The 21,864-nt window shown below is 42.3% G+C and overlaps 2 protein-coding genes across 4 annotated transcripts in view; one reads left to right on the forward strand and one right to left on the reverse strand.

Moving 5' to 3' along the window:
- Window positions 1-608: 608 nt before the first annotated feature.
- On the reverse strand, window positions 609-4,470 carry mcfd2 (multiple coagulation factor deficiency 2, ER cargo receptor complex subunit). Of its 2 annotated transcripts, none has more exons than XM_004554575.5 (4): window positions 4,335-4,470; window positions 3,634-3,807; window positions 3,380-3,539; window positions 609-2,500 (listed from the first exon to the last, which is right to left on the reverse strand). In XM_004554575.5, the coding sequence occupies exons 2-4, from the start codon at window positions 3,801-3,803 to the stop codon at window positions 2,369-2,371; spliced, it is 462 nt and encodes a 153-aa protein (XP_004554632.2). In that variant the 5' UTR covers window positions 3,804-3,807; window positions 4,335-4,470; the 3' UTR covers window positions 609-2,368. The 2 variants fall into 2 exon arrangements, with proteins under 2 accessions (XP_004554632.2, XP_023011393.2); XM_023155625.3 differs by having other exon boundaries at window positions 3,634-3,804; window positions 4,335-4,462.
- Window positions 4,471-6,555: 2,085 nt separating this feature from the next.
- ttc7a (tetratricopeptide repeat domain 7A) overlaps window positions 6,556-21,864 on the forward strand; it is a 64,689-nt gene continuing 49,380 nt past the window's right edge. Inside the window, exons 1-9 of one of the 2 annotated variants that reach the window (XM_014414369.4) lie at window positions 6,556-6,667; window positions 7,438-7,624; window positions 11,355-11,518; window positions 11,711-11,879; window positions 17,221-17,351; window positions 17,529-17,653; window positions 18,464-18,542; window positions 19,549-19,718; window positions 21,519-21,582. In XM_014414369.4, the coding sequence (XP_014269855.1) occupies window positions 6,611-6,667; window positions 7,438-7,624; window positions 11,355-11,518; window positions 11,711-11,879; window positions 17,221-17,351; window positions 17,529-17,653; window positions 18,464-18,542; window positions 19,549-19,718; window positions 21,519-21,582 (1,146 nt within the window). In that variant the 5' untranslated portion in view covers window positions 6,556-6,610. Of the gene's footprint in view, window positions 6,668-6,725; window positions 6,762-7,437; window positions 7,625-11,354; window positions 11,519-11,710; window positions 11,880-17,220; window positions 17,352-17,528; window positions 17,654-18,463; window positions 18,543-19,548; window positions 19,719-21,518; window positions 21,583-21,864 lie in introns of those variants that run through there. The other variant, XM_024804800.2, reaches the window with a different exon arrangement.

The following is a 21,864-nucleotide window of genomic DNA, read 5'->3' on the forward strand; positions in this document are numbered from 1 at the left end:
GAGATCTAAAACCTGCAGGACACCGGCCCTCGAGGCCTGGAGTTGCCCACCCCTGCCCCAGCCGCTTACCCCAACCATCAAAAATGAATGCCTAACCCTAACCCTCAGCCTAAACCTAACCATAACCTAACTTTAACACTAAAACCACATTTTGAGCCTAAAAAAAGTTTTCAAACTCATGTGGATGGGCACTTTGTCCCCACAAGTATAGTAGCATGCCAATTTTCTGTCCTCACAAAGATGTCTAAACATGTGTGTGTGTACACACACACAGACACGCACGCACAAATCCTTAATAGCCTCGCTGCCCCTGCAGCTTTGACATGAAATGTAATATTTATTTAGGATATGAAGACGTACTTGTTGTCCCCTTAAAGGAGGTGGAGTTCCCGCAGTACGTCTATATAAATAGTTTTATGTCCTGATATAATTATAATTATGTCCTACATAGAAACTGTGGACATACCTTCTGGATCTGATAATTGAAGCCAATGCACAACACTTTCAAGCTGCATTCTTTCTAGTGGTCAGCAGAGGGCGATCCTTCGATCGTATCTTCTTTTTCCAAACATGACCAACAACAAATAACACAGACAGCACTACATGAAAAAGGTGTGCAGAATACAGTCTTCTTTTAATATTTCACATTACAGAGACAACACAGTCGCATCTGTTATGCTTTTTAAATATTTGCACTCAGAAAAACCTGAGTTGACTGAAGAGTTAATACTAGATGGCAAAAATATAGAGAAGTCATCAACGTGTGGCAAAAAAATAAAACTACTTCAGAAGAAATCACAGATGAATTGAACAGACCTAACCTGACATATTATACTCACGTCTGTTTTAAAGGCAGCTAAAGTCTGAAGCAAATGTGTTGTGTTCAAGTCCTTTCCTGAAGGCCCGTAAAACAGAGTCCGCTTTAAAAACTAACGGCAGTGTGCGTTTAGTCTAGCTTATCCAGTGATGAAGAATCTGCAACACGCCGCTGCTTTACATTCACTCTGCGAGGACAGGTGTGCGTCGAGCTCCTGCTGACTCTGCGATTATCACGCCGGCTCATTTTTTTTGTCGTTTTAATCGGGAAGGTGTCACAACTGAAACACAGACAGTATTTCTGCTACTGTAACCTGCAGCCTCGGGCTTCACATCAAACATACGGACTGTGATCAAGTCAAGGTCACTTTCTGTTGTCATGGGAACCGTCCTCACACAAACAGCAAATTAAACAGATTGACAGGAGGAACCATTTGGCCCGCTGTGTTCAGCATGAGTGTGCTTGTAAATGAGTGTGTCCGTCTGAAGCAGAACTACTTCACATAAAGGGGACCCATCATGTCATATAAATACACTTTTACAGTGTTGGATGTTCTTGGCTGTATATTAAAGTAAAGCTCAGGTTTCAGATTGATCTAAACGCTCCACTTACCTTTTTTTATTTTCAGTATGATGTCGATGAGAACAGATATCCTTAATGTGGTTGTGCAGTGGCCAATCAAAGATCAATAAGGCATATTCTGAACTCTGAATAACACAAAGCTACTCTCGAAAGTCCCAGAATAAAAATATAGAACTGGAAATGAGTAGAACAGGTCCCCTTTAATGTGAGGACACTCTATTTACAGACTGTTGTGCTGCCAGAGAGAATCAAAGTGTAGCACCACTAAAAGAAAACACTCTACCCAAGCTTTTGTACATGTCAAGGATCAGTTCACCCAAAATCAAAGGCAGCTTTGCTTAGAATACAGTATTTAGAATATAGTGAAGTCCAAGCTTCACTGTGGAAACCGGAAGTTACAGGCGGTTAACCAGGCCTCAGTTAACCACCTGCTTGTTGTACCTTAATCACTTCCTGTTCCTTTGTTTTTTTAATCCACACACTCGGAGTACTGCTCCTCCAGTCGTTCAGGGCTTGTGTGTGAATGAGGCCGCCTTAAAACTCCCCACCTGCACATATGCAGCTCCAAAAAACAGGGGATTCAGATCTGAAAGTATACTGCTAAGGATTAACTAGAAAAATACCAATTTAGGTGAACTGGCCCTTTGAAATGGCATCTACACACACACACACACACACAAAAAAGGTCCTAATGAAGTGGAAGACTCCACCAGACTGAAACAAAGGGCATCCTGTGTTCCACCCTTTTTGTCATTTATCAGATTACTGCTGATTCAGCTTGGAAAAATCATCCGTCAGAAGTTTCACGAACGATCGATACTCCTGACCGATAATCTGTAAGAAAGAAATCAAAGACGGTCCTCTAAAAAGTTGTGCGGCTTCTCAGTTTTGGCTGCAGGTACGCTCACCCTCCAGCCTCTCTGCTGATTCCTCGCTGTCGTCGTGGACGGGAAGCAACAGAAAGACGCTCTACTCCAGCGATTTGGCGAACTCTGCGTAATCTATGTAGCCGTCATTGTTTTTGTCATCGTCCTTCAGAACGTCATCGATGAGAGCAATGAGTTCCTCCTCTTTCATTGGCTGGCTGCTCTCTCCTCTCTCCTAAACAGAGACGAGCAGAGCAGCGAAAACGATTGGACCTTTCTGTGCGCAGGAATCGTGAGGCGAAAAATGTGTCACAACAATATTTTTAATCACAGCCACAGAAATAAAGGAGCAGAAAACGTGTCAGCTAACAAAACTGTTTTTTAATCGCTTTGGTGTCACGTTGCATGAATTCTTTGTTTCCTAAGGGGTGATGGATCCGCATTGTCACCGATTTTGTCCCACACACACTTCCTGACACCTTCCTGAACATTTAAAAAGTTAGCGGGATAACAAAGATGAGGCTCAAAACCTACCAGCTAATTAAAGCTAGTAACGGGCTTAATGGGAGACAGTGTCAATAAAAGATTCAGAGAAGTCTCGGTGCACAAGGGACAAGGCCAAAAATCTGTACTGATTAGCTGTGACCTTTGTGTGTATTGCAACTTGGTGGCAAGTTGTGCCTTTGGTGAGAATACCTTATTTGTGCAAGACAATTCCTAACACACTGTGCAAATATTCCAACAGCATGACTCCCATATAAAGAAGTCCTGGAGCTTAAAGACCGCCTGCAGTACTGACCTGTCACCCACTGAAACATCTGGTGCGTTATGAAACAAATTTTAAAAATATTATGATGAGAAGAGACCCTGAACTGCAGACATGCTGATATTCTATATAAAAGAAAAAAAACACTAGAGCAAAGCTAACATTTACAGAGTGCTGCTAAAAGATGGGTAAACATGCCCCTGTCCCAACTTTCTGAAACACAAAGCATTTAAATGTCTCAGTCCCATCCCACAATAAGAAGGGTATGAGAAAGTGGGAAAGTAACCGTTATGTATCCTTTTAATGCCAACTATGACAAAAAAAACGTGCTCACACATGAATTCTCACCTCTCTGTGTACATGTGAGATTGCTGTTGCAAGCTCCAGCCCGTCCAGCAGGTTGTTCCCATCGTAATCGTGCATTTTGAAATAGTGCAGCTGGAGCTCCTGGGGCGTCATGTCTTTCTCTGGTTTGTCTATGACGCCCTCTAAATGCTCCATGATGTGGCTGCCACCAGAGGAACAACAAACAAACACAGCTACTGATTAGACAGAACCCAAAGTTCACCTCGTCCTGAGTCGTGCACGGCCATGCCACTCACTCTTTGTCTTGAACCATGTTTCTATCCAGGCGATGTTGGCTGGCTGCACTTTCTACGATCTGCTGCTGATGGTGGTGGTCTGGGTTCATCTGAGCGTGAGCGCACAGAAAACAGCAGGACAAAAAGAGGAGCATACCCCCCCACTGCACACTACACCTGCTGCTCCTCATTCTGCTGCGGAAAGGCAAAGACTGAGAGTCAGCAAGTTCAGGAACACAGCTCCTGAATATCTATGTTGGACATCACCTTCTTACTACTCAAATGTCCTCAGTTTAGCACCTCACTTACATCCAGCAACACATTTGAATGTCCTTCTTACCGATTAACATGTTTCTCCTGATCAAACTACATTCACACCTGTTTTATAAGTTTGATATCTGGCTCTATAAGACAACAGCAAGGTGCTACAAATAAGCACCATGTGTTTATGGCCCATTTTAACAAAAAACACCACAGACACACACAGTGCATGGACCGCACTAATAGGGATGTTTCTGCAGTAAACTGTGAGATTACACTGCTATGCTAACTCAGTTAAACAGCCACATTAAAAGAGGGATGTATGACCGTTAGCTTGAGAGCCATTATAAGATAAATACAGCAACAAGCTGCATCTCAGGGCTACGCTGAAATAACATAATTTCATGGGTCATGACTTGGTGTAACTGGTAAAGAAATAAAAAAGATGTATATGTACTTACGTTTAAATAATTTCTATCTTCACCTGTATCCGCGAACAGTTGTGCAGTTGTGCGTAGTTTGCTGCTTTAATGATCAATCCGAGCTTTCTCGGACTGAGCGGCTTTCCGTAGCTTCACTTTGACACGACAGCTCATTGTGATTGGCTGCAGCTATCCGAGAGCGCTCAACTGGGGCAAGATGATTCCCTCCACGTTATTCTGAATTCTTCGTCTTTCTCTGTCTAAAGCTAAAATTAGTTTTATTATTTTGTTGTGGGTTACAGTAAGATTCGTGTACAATTGCTATACATTAATAAGCTCAAACTAAACCTTGTAGAATATTCCGTATAGAATAATTTTATATATTTCTAGTGCTTTCCGTTTTCACGAACTAGCGTTTTGATCATTTGACAGAATTTACGAATTCATGCGACAGACATGCTGTTGAATCACCTTTAGCGGTAATAACTTGAAGGTTTTTTGTAAACTTTTAGTTTTTGTATGACTTTACAAGCCTCTCTCGTCATCGTGGAGGAATTTTGGCCCCAAAAAGTTGATTCTGTTCATCTGGACGTAGCGTTTTCAGTGGGAGAAACGTTTCGTCACTCATCCAAGTGACTTCTTCAGTCTCAGCTGACTGCAGGTTTCCCCAATCTTATATTTGCACAATGACTAAAACCAGACCACTGAATGAACGAAGAGCTGTGAGGTCAGTTCCAACCTTTTGGGATTTACCTGGATGATTGAACATGCATCAAGAATTTGGTTCATTGGTCTTTGGTTGCATTCGTTTATGCACAGCTCTCCCAAGGTCCCAGCACAGCCTTTCAATTAAGTTTCAATCTGGACTTTGATCCAAACCGTCACCACTGTGCATGACACTATGAGGTGTTTGTGCTCTTATCCTGTGTTTGCTTTTGGCCAAACATCTCCAGTTTAGTCTTGAATCTCTTTAGTTCCTCAGAATCAGTAAGAATGTACTCCCCCCCACAAGACTGTATGTGTCAGTGTTGTCTTCCCTAATAAAACATTAAACGATAGATGGATTTAAAAGAAAAATCTCAGTAAAGATTTCCTGTCACAGAGGCAGGCATATTTTCTCTAATGTTGGGTGTTTTTCACATCTCAAATATGAATATGCTTAATGACAAGTTTATGGAACCAGTGAATCTTTTGAGGCCAACCTAATTATTCCCATCCCACACAGCATTTGTGATCTCAGCCAATAGCAGCACAGCGTCAATTCCTCTCCTGTTGTGCTATGAGCATGCAGGGGTCACCACGGGAAAAAGATCCACATTGTTTCACTTCCTGACACAACCTTTGCCAGCTAAGGACTGGTGTTGTGCCAAGAAAAAAGTGATTTCCAGTATTTAAACTCTTATAAATGACCGATAACCTGTCAAATAGGGTTATGTCAAGAATCATATAAAGTCATTTTAAACCACAAGCAACTTTTCCTACCAGAAGGTAAAAGCAGCAATCAGTTTTTGGCAAAGTGAGTTTTATATACTATTGCTTTATCCAGCTAAAAAGACACATCAACATTAAAAATGTATTTTCTAAAGAGGAATATGGCCAAGAGGGCAGCAGAAATTGCAACAAATATAATGTAATAGCTCTCAAGAGATATTTTAAGTGGCCAAAAAGCACTAGATTGAATATAATGTAATTACAATAAGGCTGGATAATAAAGATACCAGCAAAACATGTCATTTCTTTCCTCTCCATATATAACCCCTCCATAAATCCTGTTGACTACAGTCTTTTTTACCAACATAATAAAATACGTTACCCATAGAAAACACACTCTCTTTTTTGGCACAACACCAGCTGAAGGAGTATACACTAGCTTGTGACCCTCTGATGTTGGGCTTTTCTTTGTCTGTCTCTTCCTTGAATAGAACCAGCAAACTTCACATCAAATTGTGTGACCCACCAAACCACGGAGCCACTCTAGAATTTGGGGTTGGCGAAAATTCCCACCGGGGTTCAGAGAGGCCTGGAGAATCCAATGATATGTCCCAGATATTTACATATGTAAAAGTATTCCTACCATAAAGTTCTAAATATCCATGAACACACACATACACACCTCCACTTAAAGAGCCCCCTTTTTGTATGCTCAAACGAAGCCACGCCCCCTGGTGGCGGACCTATCTTATCGGGTCACTTTGAGTTGAGACGTTCTCTACGTCAGCAGGGGGCGTGGCCGCTCAGCTGTGAGGTCTGTCAGCACCGCACGGCACAGGGTGGTGGACACGACAAGAGGGACGAGCGTCGTTTATGTCAAGCAAATGTCAACTTTCCAGAGAGAAAATGAAGCAGCTAAGTCTCTGTTCAGGAGGCTTGAGGTTTTATTTTAATGTCATAAAGTAGCTGATAGATCCTGAGTAGTCAGTGACCCTCGTTTCCTCTGTATGTGCACCCTGTGCTGTGGTTTCATGGGTAAATGCTCACTGTGTGATTCCCCCCAGCGTCCCCCATTTAGTTGAATTATATTTTACATCACATTCCTGAGCTTGAGCTTGATAAAGCGCAATTACACCTCACAGCGCAATAGCTGTCAGATGTACTGATCCAGCGTCAGTGAACCAAAGATTTACAACAGATTTTGTTTTTCACTCATTTATTAAAAAAAAAAACAACCCACAATATGTGTCTGTACTGTATATCCTGCCTCGGCTGGGTTGCCCACTTTGCTGCAGCATTCTTTGCATTGCTGTTTCTTAAGCTCTACCTGATCCAGTTAAAGTGTTGACGGCAAGAGATTAGGGGCATGGGTTTTAAGAGGACTTCCTTCCCTTCAAACAGCTACAGATCAAGTCCTCTCCAAATGCCACACTCATTTGAAGTTGAAGGGGGAAAAGCTTTAGACAGAAAAGCAGGAATGTGAATGTTATAATAAACACGAGCAATAGTTCCTGCACAAACAGAGTGTGCGGGTTCTTGGGGCTTCCTACAGATGTGTAATGTAACAGCAATTAAACCCATGTTAACGCCTGCATGTATTTCTCTGGACTTTGCTGCTGTTGACTTTCTGTGCCCGTAATAACCCACACCCCACCCTCCACCAGTCTCCCTCCGCACTCTGTGATTACACATTTATTTCTCCTGGTCCTAGTCTGCAGTTACTCCCATCGTGTCCGGGGAGTACAGTCACCATCGGGACAGAGCGGCGATGGCATCCCGGATTTCTTTCACTCAGGCCCGGCTGGAAGCGGAGCTGGAGCGCTACCGGGCCGAGTGCCAGTGGGACAAGATGCCGGCGATAGTTGAGCAGATGCAGGCTGCGCGGATCCACGAAGACGGTGAGTTGATGGTGGTATGCACCTGGGGTTTTTTTTTAAGTTCAGGTGGCTGTTGTCACTTCCTGGCTGTTTTTTAACTGTTCATTGATCTGTACACTGTAAAAAAAAGGAAAAAAAGAAAAAGTTTTTTAAGTTTCGGGAAGCTGCTTCCAGGGGAGAAGCGGTAAGAAATTCTCTTAAACAATTAAAAGTACTGAGGATTTATAGCAATATCCACGAGCTTTAGTTCTAATGATTTGCACAAAACACTCACTGAGTGTTGATCAAGCATGGACATTTTTTGCAGTGTTTTTTGCGCACAGGTTGGACCTTGATCTCTCAACACTGGCTTCTGCTTGTTGAAGTTTTTCTAAGCAAATCTATTCAAGCGTTGATATTACAGCAATAAATGTGATGTGCAGAGAGGGTCACACAGGGCAGTAGGATGGCCTCAATGAAAGTTTACAGTAGACACACTGAAAGGGTATATAAATAATTAAAGGAACTGAGTGGCCTTCTGCGTGCAAGATGAGCAGTATTGCCTGCATGCAAAACAAGATTTTTCCAACAGGTTATTAGCTGCCTGCCTCTGCCCTTGAAATCACTTGACACTGTACACGTGCTCAAAGAAATGCAAACACGCATATTGTTTCTGTGCCTCATAAAGCATTCATTTGGTAGCTCACTAATGCACCTGCCTCCAACCCTCACCTTAGCAGAGTAAATATGGGCTGAGGTCCTGGCTGATAGTGCAGACCAGCAGTTTCTCCTTGCTCGCACATGCGCTCATGTGTTAAATTAATGTGGTATTTCTGTGAGCATGCATGACTCACACTGTAGCTGATCTGTCAGGAACTGTGTGTGGAACGGTTTTTCTTTTTAGATTAGAGATAGAGGAACTTTGTTTCAAGTAAAGCAATAAGCTGTTAAACTTCCAACCAACTGTAAAACTGTAAAAAAGCAGTAATAGGTGGTGTACTCTTCTTTCAAGTTTCAAATGTTTTTCTTTGGGGAGTTTGCTGTAGGTGATGTTGTGAGGAAGATGTAACAGTCTGATTTTATCTCACTCAAACAGAAAGGACAGATGGGGGTAATGCGCTGCAGATCTTTTAGGATAGCTACTTGGATAAGGTGTGTAAGGCAGACGAAGATTTGGAGCTTTTAGTAAAATACGGGAAGTACAGTATATTCTACTGTGTAGTAAATGTATTTATTTAGTCATTTTTATTTGTGAATTTAAAAAACATTATGTGACCATTCATTTTATTCCCCACAGGTATCGCACGTATCCTTAAAGCTACTTTTTGTAAAAACCCTTTATAAATGTAATAAAAGCTTTCACCACAAGGTGTCTCCATTTTACCAGAAAGTTGTAGTGTAGCATTATATTCATCTGTGTACATCTGAAATTATTTCATATTAGAGCATTGAAATGTTGCTTCTAACTAATCTAATGTTTCAATCTCAATTTAAAAATGTCAATTTCTTCCTTAATCAAAAAAAATTGTGTTCTTCAGCTACTAAAACAGACCTCATAGTAACACAGTGTCTGGTTTCGTTAATTCACAGCAAAATCTCCAGTGTTAAATTAACACTAGAGAGCTTCTAAATGGATCCACACCTCTGAGTGTTAAATACAACACTGTTGAGTGTTAAATTAACACTTTTGACAGTGTTATATGTTTAAAAGTAACCTAGTCAGTTTTGAAGATTAACAATGGCTAACACTGAGCAGTGCTGATTTTCTAACACTGGAATATTTCTAACATTTTGAGTTATTTTCCAGTGTTAGAAAATCATGGACGTGAGGCTTCTGAAGTCTCATTTTGAATCCTCAATATTAGCATTTTCACCATTACAGTTTTGGTTTAAAAATTCTGGGTGTAATGAGGAAAGGGATGTTGGATGTTATAAACTAAGCTGGAAAGTGTGTACTCAGGTCAAATTAGAAAGCTGTTTACCCACAGAGGTTTAGCTTAGAGGAACACAAGTTATTTTACAAAACAGGTGGCTTTCAGACATACCAGAGTGGAAGGCACGCCTGCACAGCTAACATCTTAGCAAACATTTAGAGTGGTGTTTCTGTCCACCTTAATGTTAGTGCAGTGCGTGCTATCTGTTACTCCATTTTGGTCTGCACTGACTTCTAAAGGGGTTATTTGGCTACTAAGCAACCAAATGCTCTACTACTTTAACTGACTAGCTAGCTAGTTGCTATACTTTATCTGCCTTAAATCACTCTTAGCATATTATTAGCATATCTGGTTACAGGGCTAACCATCAGCTAACCAGTAGTGTTTGAAAATTTGCAACTACCTCCACTTAATGTTAACATTAACTAACTGGATAGCTAGTTGCTGTACTTTATCTCCCTGCAAACCCTGAGTTTATAATCTTCATATATTAGCATATCTAGCTATAGGGCTAACCTTTAGCTAACCAGTAGTGTTTGATAATTTGCAACTACCTCCACTAAAACACAATGAAAAAAGTAATTTAGTAACTTCAGTGTTTCAAACAATCTTGAATGAGCTTCTTTTTTCCTTTTTTTAAATTTTTTTTTAGCAAAAATAAATAAATAAATAAATAAATAAAATAAAAACAAGAAAGAATGCTGGCTCCCAGAGGGAGATGTCTGACAGGGACAAAGTAGGAACAGAAGAGACCAAATCAATGCTGTGAGTTTTTCATAAAAGAACAAGCAATGGGTTGAAAACATCCGGGAATTAGAACTAAAAAAGCAAACTTTCTTTGTGTTTATCACTATGAGTGACCTCTTTCATAAAGAGATCCATGTGCTACTATGAAAATATTGAAACCAGCATTATTACTCACGCTTCAAACAAAGTAAAGCTCATCAGTAATAGCAAGAAACGCTTTGATCCTATTCACAGGAGGTTCAAATGTTTATTGAAATCCAAGGAAATTGTTGACTAAAGGGGAGGTGATTAGTAGGAAATGATAAGGCTGCTCCTAAAATGAAAATAGAGAAAATCAGATAATCAGAGCAATGATGATATTCAAGAGAACTGAGTGTGAGCAAACTACAGAGTAAATTTGATCTTTCTACTTGATAAGTCTTGAAGTGAAACCAGAATGTTTTTGTTTTTTTATCTCAGTCCTTACAACACCGATTCTTGCCAAAGTCTAGGCTCCAACTTGACGGTGCAGTTATTACATTGCTCCTAATGTGGCCACGGGCTGAGACACGTCCTGGTGTTTAGCCCCCACCTTCCCCTCGCAGATATCTTCAGCCTTGACTGTGCTGATAAACCAAACTTGCAAATATGTCAAGTATATCAGGGCATAAACACTGCGCACAGAGCTGGCAGTGGTAAACACACATACGCACGGTGAAAAAGCCAAACAGGAAAGCTTTAATCGAGTGTGTGTGTGTACACAGACACTGAGGTTTACTACTGGACTGTAACTGAGTGCAAGGCTCCATCTGAAGCGGGTTGTTTTACTACACATGTAAACTTTAAATCGCTGTAGGTGGATGGGAGTGTTTATCTGCTGATACCGAGATTAAAGTTCTTTAGGAAAAATATTAGGAGAAATGGAAACTGTAGTTTCTAAACAGACTTAAGGACTCAGGCATGTTTAAACTGCTCTCCCTGGGAATTGCTGTTTTGAATGGACTGAGGGAGGTTTGCTTTGGCTACAGATACAAATGACCTGTGACCTTTAGCTCAGACCTTCAGCATACTCCGCTCACTGTGAACCTTTTTGATGCCGCCCCCTCCTTTAGATGATTACGGGACGCTGCTGATGGCAGAGGCGCTGCTGGAGGAGTGCGTGCTGGAAAACATGGATCTGCTACGCAGGTCCAAACCTTTGGTGGACAAAACCCAGCCCAAACTGTGCAAGGCCAAAAGACTCCTCAATACCATCCTTAGCCGAGGCCGTCTAACAGTTAGTCTCATCTAACTTACTTCTGACATCTGAGTTTTAGACTTTGCTCTGCTTTTAAAAAAACGACTTCCTTCATTTAATCAAACAAAGCCCTAAAGCCATTGTTTCACAGAGCACCGACAGCTTCTATAAATTCCATCCTTTTCCGTGGCTTCTTCCTATTCAGCATTTCTTTATATTGCTGTCCTACAGCCCCGGTACTTGAACGAGGCTCTGCTGCTGATGGCCAAAGTGCACTACGTGCAGGGACGCTACCGGGACGCCCAGGGAATGTGTGCCAGGGTGGGGCTGGAGGAGCTGACGCAGGATGACCAGCCGACCTACCACCTCCGCCTGCTGGCTGAGGCGTTCGTGATTAAAGGTAAAAAATGTTTTTCTTTCCTATTTCTAAGAGTTTAATTGGTTGGTTCTTGATAGCAAAGAAAAGAAAAACTAATTTTGAAGAGAAAACAAAGATAAACACTGCAGAGAATCCAATCTGTTGCATGTGCAGTAGGGAGTGTGTAGTTTTCTGCGCATGCTCTCTGCTCAGTTTTAACTGAATATAGTTGGTTACATAATCTTTCTGCACTTCCTGTCCTGTATGGCTGTCTACTGCGTGACTTTGTTTCTTTAAGCTGCCATGATCGACAGTCGTTGCAATGGGCAGCATTAAGAAAGAGATTTGCACATCCACTTTTTTGCAGGCACACCAAAGAGAAAGAAAATCCTACAGTGTCTTGAATGCATTTAAGTTAAGAGGAGTGAGCTTTAATCTTCGTACTCACACGGTAGTGGCTGTTTTTAAGCTGCAAGGCTGAAAGGTCGATGAAAAAGCAAAATCACTGACAACACGGCGCACTCACCAGCACCAGAGGACAACGAGGGGACAGCAGGAAGCAGGAGGGCTCGTGGGAAATGTCATGGGGGAGAAACTAGCTTAGTTTGGACCAGGACTTGAGGTTTTCCTGATCATTTTTATTTAATTTTAAAGGACGTTGGCAGTAGCTCCTTTGGGATGAGGGGGGTTACAGGGCAGGTAGCTCAGGTGTGTTCCACTTCATTCTGCAGATGCCCCTCAAAAGCATTTAGGTATGTGTCTAAGTAACGATGCATATGAACCCAAGGACACGAGGTTTCCCAATGCATTTCACTGTAAGGCGACAGCGAGTGCATGTGATTCACCTCACCTTCCTGTGATTTTGACTTGTGGCCGATCAGCGTGTACCGCTAACTGCAGCCGTGCTACTGGTTCTACACTATGTCACTGACTGACAGCTGGTGGCAGCAGCGCACCGACAGCAGAAGACCGCTAGCTACCAAGGACACGTAATAATAATAAAATCTCTTTAGACCTTAATTGATTTTTTCGCACTCAGCAGCAATAACATTTCTTTTAATTTAGAAACAGGATCATTACTTAAAAATATACCTGACAAAAGCCGTTAAAACTTTTTCCTCTTACAAACAGTAGACTCTACACTTTAACGCTCCATTAACTCCAGGAACTCCTCTCTCCACTCCTGAATGTGTGATTTTAATGCCAACTGATTGTAAGTGTCACTGGAGCCTGGCTGTGCCCACAGTCTTTGTGTGAAAGAGTGACGATATGTCCTTATTAATGAAGCCTGTCCCAGTGAGCTCCATAAACCTCTAAAATCCTTGGAGGCACAGTTAGTATAAAAATGTCACGCAGGAGAAATTTGACTGCTTGTTAATACTGCCAGGTATGAGTGCTGAGACAGACCCGTGGTGGTTTTAAAGAATACTTGCGAGGTGGAAAGCATACATTATATATTGCAATCTCAATGTTTTCAGGACGTTCCACCAATGTCGCATCTGTGCAGTGGTCTCACTCTAACCCTATCTACATGAAATATAATGCACTTCATAACACAGCTGACAGTGTTTCAGTATGGCTTCTGGATGTCTGCTACACCGCTGCACAGTTTACATTTACAGCACATCTCCTGCTTGTCAGCCTGCACCTTCAGTAAGCAAAAGCAGCTCTAAGAACTGGCAGGTTTCCTTGAAAAACACCAGCAGCAAGGTTGAACTACTCTCGTCATACATTTCCTTAATGATCCCTTAACTAATCCCTCTGATAGGAGCTGTTACAGCCTTAAAATCACAATGACCTTTTATGGGGTTTGGAAGTGGAAATGGAAGGGAGGCAACGGGCCAGACTGTGGATTCAAACGTTGCACGACTGGAAAACATCAGCTTGATTGGGCACGGAGCTACTATTGTGTTTTAACCTTAAAGATCCTGATGAAGCGGTGCATTTTCTTTCTATGCATCGCTGTTCTGTCCCGCAGACACCTCGAGGGAGCAGATTGGGAATAAGCTAACAACGTAAAGCTCGTCTGGAAGCTGATTTCCCACCTCTGGTCTTTGTCTTGACACGTTTTTCTACAGATGCTTCTTTTAAAAGCACAACAATCATGAGTCATACGTGAAGGGAGGATTTACAGTTAGTCACAATCACAAGCTGTCTCAAGCCCAAACATGAACGCCCCCCTCCCCCTCCATCACTTTTTATTTTGGAGTCATTTTAAAAATATGCTCTTTCCAGTCAGATACAGCCTTAAGTGTTTTTTTTTTTTTTTTTTTGCTCTAATGTGACTCACTGAATACCAGCATCATTAAAGGTCACAGATCACATTCACAGAACATTACACTGGAGGCCTGGATAATCTTGTTTCACTCATTATAATCATCATCATTACGCGGCTACACTCCCTGTTTCCTGATGATCGGATGTGACCTCACACTCATCAAACTGGAGAGAATTTGTTGCAATAACTGTCAGATTTCTTTTGATTGCTTTGAAGCCCACTGAAGGATTGTCTTTGCAAACACTTTTAACGTAGATCAGATCCTCCGGGAGCTGCTTGTCTCCTTCCTGCACTTTTCCCAGGGTTGCTTTGGAAATGAAGTCAGATGTGAATACTTGGATGATGACGTCTCCTTATTTGATTTAGCTTGGCGTCTGGCTTGAGACTGCTGCCCGTCACAGGCCTCCTGCGGTCTCGAGAAGTCGTCCCCCCCCACTTGTTTGTACAAATAAGTGCACTAGCAGACATCATCTGGACAGCACCAGCCTGTTAACGGCCGCTTCTGTACTTGTGCATCAGAAATGCAATTATAAGTAGAAAAAACAAACAAACAAAAACAAAAGGACAGTGTTCAGTTCAATTTTTATGTATACAGCACAAAGCTTTAAATTTTAAGGTGAAAGCCCCTCCACAAAACCAAATGGAAGAAAGGAAGAAACCTCTGGGTGAACCAGCCATCTACCACAACTGACTAAGGGGGATTAGGGGAAAATGTAGGCAGGAAGGATGTTCATGAGCATAGAAATGCAGAAAGGAACTAGCCCTAACCCTCCACAGGAAGACAATCAAAGCCCTAAAGGTGATGCCTTCGTTTGTATAACTGAAAATGGCCATGCAGACAGGATAACCATAGTTATTAGATGCTCATCCTGAAGGAGACGCTAACATTTGTACCAATTTTCCATCCAAGAACTGCTGAGATACTTCACTTGAAATCACAAATACTAACCTTGAGAGATGCTCGAGGAAAAGTCATGGGATCATCTAAGATCAGGATTCATCCTCTGGGACTAGTAAATATTGTCAGAGCTGTCCAACGCACATCCGAGTCTCATTTTAACAGACTAAACTTACTTGTATTTTCAGATCTATCTCGGTGAAGTCTGTCAGAGCAACTGAGCATTGCAAGTGCAGACCGAGTAACGATGAATGGACAAACAGTTGAAGCAGTAAAGTTTGATTATCGCCACTTTCAGTCTATTTTGTGAGGCTCAGCCTCCGTATTTCACATATACGTCACAACATTTACCCCTAGCTGCTACATTTCGAAAAACCCTGTTTGAAATGTTGTTATTAGTAATACTAATGATTTTATCAGGTAAACTGACCTCTTCCAGTCACCCACAGCTCCTGTATTACATTTTCAGCTTAACCTGACCAGCTGAAAACTAAAGCAGTTACATTTTTAATGGTAGCTTTTGTTAGTTTGTTTGCTTACAGTGGGGCAAAAAAGTATTTAGTCAGCCACCGATTGTGCAAGTTCCCCCACCTAAAATGATGACAGAGGTCAGTAATTTGCACCAGAGGTACACTTCAACTGTGAGAGACAGAATGTGAAAAAAAAATCCATGAATTCACATGGTAGGATTTGTAAAGAATTTATTCGTAAATCAGGGTGGAAAATAAGTATTTGGTCACCTCAAACAAGGAAAATCTCTGGCTCTCACAGACCTGTAACGTCTTCTGTAAGAAGCTTTTCTGTCCCCCACTCGTTACCTGTATGAATGGCACCTGTTTGAACTCATCATCTGTATAAAAGACACCTGTCCACAGCCTCAAACAGTCAGACTCCAAACGCCGCCATGGCCAAGACCAAGGAGCTTTTGAAGGACACCAGGAAAAGTATTGTAGACCTGCACCAGACTGGGAAGAGTGAATCTACAATAGGCAAGCAGCTTGGTGTGAAAAAATCAACTGTGGGAGCAATCATCAGAAAATGGAAGACATACAAGACCACTGATAATCTCCCTCGATCTGGGGCTCCACGCAAGATCTCATCCCGTGGGGTCAAAATGATCATGAGAACGGTGAGCAAAGATCCCAGAACCACACGGGGGGACCTGATGAATGACCTGCAGAGAGCTGGGACCAAAGTAACAAAGGTCACCATCAGTAACACACTACAACGGCAGGGAATCAAATCCCGCAGTGCCAGACGTGTTCCGCTGCTGAAGCCAGTGCATGTCCAGGCCCGTCTGAAGTTTGCCAGAGAGCACATGGATGATACAGCAGAGGATTGGGAGAATGTCGTGTGGTCAGATGAAACCAAAGTAGAACTTTTGGTATAAACTCAACTCGTCGTGTTTGGAGGAAGAAGAATACTGAGTTGCATCCCAAGAACACCATACCTACTGTGAAGCATGGGGGTGGAAACATCATGCTATGGGGCTGTTTTTCTGCCAAGGGGACAGGACGACTGATCCGTGTTAAGGACAGAATGAATGGGGCCATGTATCGTGAGATTTTGAGCCAAAACCTCCTTCCATCAGTGAGAACTTTGAAGATGAAACGAGGCTGGGTCTTCCAACATGACAATGATCCAAAACACACCGCACGGGCAACAAAGGAGTGGCTCCGTAAGAAGCATTTGAAAGTCCTGGAGTGGCCTAGCCAGTCTCCAGACCTCAACCCCATAGAAAATCTGTGGCGGGAGTTGAAAGTCCGTGTTGCTCGGCGACAGCCCTAAAACATCACTGCTCTCGAGAAGATCTGCATGGAGGAATGGGCCAAAATACCAGCTACTGTGTGTGCAAACCTGGTAAAGACCTATAGTAAACGTTTGACCTCTGTTATTGCCAACAAAGGTTATGTTACAAAGTATTGAGTTGTATTTTTGTTATTGACCAAATACTTATTTTCCACCCTGATTTACGAATAAATTCTTTACAAATCCTACCATGTGGATTCATGGATTTTTTTTTTTTTCACATTCTGTCTCTCACAGTTGAAGTGTACCTCTGGTGCAAATTACTGACCTCTGTCATCATTTTAAGTGGGGGAACTTGCACAATCGGTGGCTGACTAAATACTTTTTTGCCCCACTGTAGTTAGTCGCTGAGAGCAGGTGCTCGTAAAAAAGCCACGGTCTCTCTCCGTGCGTTTCAGGTCTGTCTCTGGATCACCAGACGCTGTCTGCCGTGTCCCGTGTTCGTCTTTCTGAGAGAGAGGAGGAGTCCCTGTCCTGTTACCTCAGGGCCTGTGATGCAGCTCTGTCCTACCTGCAGGAGCTCGATAAGGTGGGCTTTTTATGCCTGTGTGAGAGCATGAGCGTGTGTGACCCTGTTATGGCTGTGTTTGGTTTGGCATTTTACTCCATTTTACTGTTTACTGAGTTGTTGTAATAATCTTTTGACAGAAACTTTAAATTTCATAGGGGGTTAATAATCTTGTCTGTTTTATCTCTGTGTTTTCAGGTTGTAACAACACCCCACATCAAGTCAGCCAAAACCATTTTACTTCACTCACCCAGTGATATTGAACTGGGCTACTTCCTGCAGGCTGCATTACAGAGTGCTTACCTTTGTCTGCTGCATAGGGGGTGAGGGTAGCAACCATAACAACCATATTATTTTTCAAAAGCAAAAAATAGACCAGCAAACATCTTTACACATGCTCACATGTGACAGTATAATTCCAACGTCTTTGATAAGAGTACAAGTCAGATGATTTCAATTTTGTTCTGATTATATTTACATAATTATTAAATAGAATTTGTTACATGTGTAGCTGCAGATTGGATTCTTGTTTTGTGCACTGCAGAGTTTTATTGCTGATTCCTCCTTTGATCACAAGACTCGCTCTGCGGAGCAGAGAGCTGTGTGCTCTGTCGTTTAGCTTGTGTTAAAGTGAAGAGGAGAAGAAGAAATCAAGCCTAAGCTTTCCAGCACCACTTGACCTTAGTGCACCACAGATGCATTTTTACTCGTGATCAATAGGTGGCAGTGTTGCTCTTAGACATAGAAAAGCAAGGTGCGTTTGAATGGTCACATAGGAACACCATCTCTGTAAAAAGTATAATATTATGTCTTACTCATTCATCCACTGCCCATAAATGAGGTCGCTGTGAGTAAAGAAGAGTTCGAGTGTGTTGTCTCAGTCAAAGAAAAACTTTTGCTTTGATTACATGGCAACAAACGTCCTGCAGGACTTTATCTCTGTAACACTGTGATACTAGATCGCCTAACTTCTTCTTCTTCTGCACATTTATTTTTGTTTAATGTTACACTTTCACACCTACATGTCACACTGATATATGCTTACTGTGTGTGTGTGTGCGTGTGTGTGTGTGTGTGTGTGTGTGTGTGTGTGTGTGTGTGTGTGTGTGTGTGTGTGTGTGTGTGTGTGTTAGTCATCTTGCACAGGGTGCTCACCAGCTGCGTAGAGTGCTGAGGGTGGTGGAGTCACGAGGGTCTCAGAACTTCAGAAAGGTGGGCCACCTCTCACACACACGCATGCACACACACATACGCACACACACACACACACACACACCCACACACACACACACACACACACACACACACACACACACACACACTGCACTGTATTCTAATACTTAACCATTGTGACATACTTCAAGTCCATTTACTCGACACCAGTCGTATGCTTTCACCAGCTTTCATGCAGTTTGTATGTGTAATATTATACATACACATACATAATAACACAAGAACAAGTACTAACTGACCTGCTGCCATATGATGTGCAGGTGATTGGTTCAGCACAATTTGTAATCTAGAGAGACTGTAGGCGAACGCGCCTTCCACCAAAGCCAGTGACCTGTCCACATTCAAATGTAATATTTTCTTTCTTTGGGACTGTTCCAACTCTGCACCAAATCTGATGAAGTCCAGTGTTTTGGCTTTAGAGAAAAACACTGAAAACACATCTTTATACGGGAATGTTTTCTGTAAAACGATCAGTAAAAAAAAAAAGAAAAAAGAAAGTTATTTCTATTCTTATTATTATTATCATTCAAATTTTCAAGTGGACAGATTCTGCATTTTTCTGTCATGTGTATAAACTGTTACAGCGGTGAGTGGATGATCATATTAAACATGATCACATATAGTCAGATATGAGTAATCCCTGTAAACTGAAAGTTCAGGACTGTTCTTGAATCTGTATGATGCCAGTGAGAGCGGAGCTCCTAAAATACAATCAATTCAGTTACAAACTGTGGTTAAGAAGCCTTTGCGAGGGGCAGCCAATCAGGAGAAAGCGCACTTAACAGGAGGGGGAAGGGAGTTAAAATAGTTTGTTTCAGACAGACTTATTTATCGTATCCTGGCTGCTTGAGATGAATAAAGATTGAGAACTGAGAATCATACAAAGTTAAACCATGAAAGCTGAAAAACAGCATAAATACAGGACTCAAAGTATCAGTATTCCACACCTGCACTAATACAGCATCTGCATGTGGCTCCATCCTAGTCTGCAGCGAGAAAACTAGCAAAAGTGTTGCTGAGCTCTGTGAGCGAGGACAGCTACTGGCCCCCGCTGGGCCCCCCACCCTCAGCCTGGCTTCACAGAGAAGGAGCCGCCGCCTCCAAAGACGCCATCTACCCCACTGTTAAACCACCACATCGCTACAGCACAGAATGGTTTGTACACTCTCTGTTTCTTTTGTTTTCATTTCAGTATTTTTGGTTTTCTGTTTCAGTCTGCTCTAGTCTAATCGTGCTAAATGCAATTACTTGAGTCATGCTAAGTATTTAGCTTATAAAGCTATACATGACTGCTATGATGGTGTTAGTTACTTCACCGTATCAGCTGACAATAGTGGACAAAGATTATCTCACTAAGGAGTGTCGCTTTAGTACTTTGAGCCCACGAGTATCTCTTTTGTCTAAATTACCCTCCTGTTAAGACCTTGGTGCTTACTGCAGTATGACCTGAGTGTTGACCTGCTGCATGACAACCTACATTAACTCCCATGTCCACTGACTTAGCAACACTAAGATGAATTTCCCTTCCATCCATTTTCTTAACCACTGATCCAATTTCAGGATCTGGGAGGGCTGGAGTCTATCCCAGCTGTCATTTGGAGGGAGGTGGGGTACATGCTGGGCTGGCTGCCAGTCTATTAGAGACAAATGTGAAACAAGAAAATAGTTTTTTGGTTGGACACCATTAAGATGGCCCCCAAAAAACAATATTGTTCTTAATAATGTGATGCCTGTGATGGGATTTTGCTATTTTTGTCTCTTCTGTAAACACAACATGTCCATCAGTCATGGGTTCCCTCCTTTGTTACTTTCCCAGAGGCTGCTCTATTTTCTCTTTTCTGGGGCTGGGAGGGACGGTCTATATTCTTTATAGATTGTGAGATAAATTTGCTTTTTTTGTTTCCTAACAAAATTAACCTGATTTGTAACAAAACATAAGCATCGGAGTTAAAGAAGAACTATTACTTGTCAATAGTTTAGCTGAAGGTTGAACTTTTAAACAGGTTTTGTCTGGAGAAACAAAACAAATCACACGGTCTTTCAGGTCGTCTGTGATGTCTGAAGCTGATTCGGGTGGTTTTCACTGCGCCTGTGGTTCAGCTCTGTCCTGGAGAAACCACTAGAATGCCACTAGAGGTCATCACATCCCAGGCTTAATTAACACTGGCTGAAAACCTGCTTTAGAGGAGGTTAAAGGGCTCAGAGCGAAGCCAGACTTCAGTTCATTCATTAGTTCATTTCTGACACCAGAAAGCAGGCTGCTGTTTTATCTGTGCTATAGGGCGGTTCTTTGAACATAGTGCTTATATAACATAACATGTCAGCGTAGCGTAACGGCAGAAGGCAGAAGAAACCCTTGGCCAGCCCCGACAGGACAAACTGGTTATGTGCAACAGCACACAACAATGATCACCACATAGTTGTCTAGTTTCTGCCCTCTTTGCAAAGGAATCCTGCGCTTGTTGCTCGGGCCCTGCAAGCCATACTTAGTCACCGCAACATGACTAAGCTAGCCCACACTATCATAAGTGAAGATCTAAATCCATGTCTGAGATTTGAAGGAGAGAGGAGGAACAGGAGAAACAGGCTGTGCTTCGGCATTGTTCGTGGCTTTTGTTATCAGTTGCCTCCTGAAAAGGCCTCTGTGGTGTCTGGTAAACGTGTCCTTTAAAAGGACACGGAGTTGATGAGAGGGGCAAAGAAAGTGATGAATAGAAGGAAAAGTGTAAGACCCAAAGAGTGTGTGTTTGAGAGAGAGAGAGAGAGAGCGAGAGACATCTGAGATACTACTGTATAGTGATATATCCAGGGTGGTCTGTATTATGTTACAGCTCCACAGGTGAGACAGAAACGTGACACTCACACCAGTGTACTTCTGGATGTGTGTGTGTGTGAGTGAGAGAGGGATAAAATTCCCATTCTTGGTACTATTTCCTGCTTTCTGTGTCCTGGCAGTTGCTTCTGTCCTCAGGACGTGGTGGAGGAGGCCATTTTGCTGCTACTCATCACAGAATCCATGGTGAGATGCTCTCTCACACACACACACAAACCACAACACACACACACGCACACATTCGTTTTCATATATTTGTGGGGACACCTCATTGACATAATGCTAACCATCCAAAATGAAAGCCTAAACCTAACCGTGACCTAACTGTAACCCCGACACTAAAACCACATTTTGAGTCAAACTCGTGGGGACCGGGATTTTGTCCCCATTAGGGCTGCTGGTCCCCATAAGCTTGGTAAAATTCCAGTTTTGGTCCCCACAAAGATATGTAAACACGCACACACACAT

The sequence above is a fragment of the Maylandia zebra genome, linkage group LG13 (genome assembly GCF_041146795.1).
Source record: "Maylandia zebra isolate NMK-2024a linkage group LG13, Mzebra_GT3a, whole genome shotgun sequence".
Lineage (NCBI taxonomy): Eukaryota > Metazoa > Chordata > Actinopteri > Cichliformes > Cichlidae > Maylandia > Maylandia zebra.

Coding starts and splice junctions, on each gene's coding strand:
- mcfd2 (XM_004554575.5), bottom strand. CDS start 3,803: ATGAGGAGCAGCAGGTGTAGTGTGCAGTGGGGGGGTATGCTCCTCTTT. Junction 3,540..3,633: donor AACATGGTTCAAGACAAAGA/GTGAGTGGCATG, acceptor CTCTGGTGGCAG/CCACATCATGGAGCATTTAG. Junction 2,501..3,379: donor TCTCACATGTACACAGAGAG/GTGAGAATTCAT, acceptor GTCTCTGTTTAG/GAGAGAGGAGAGAGCAGCCA.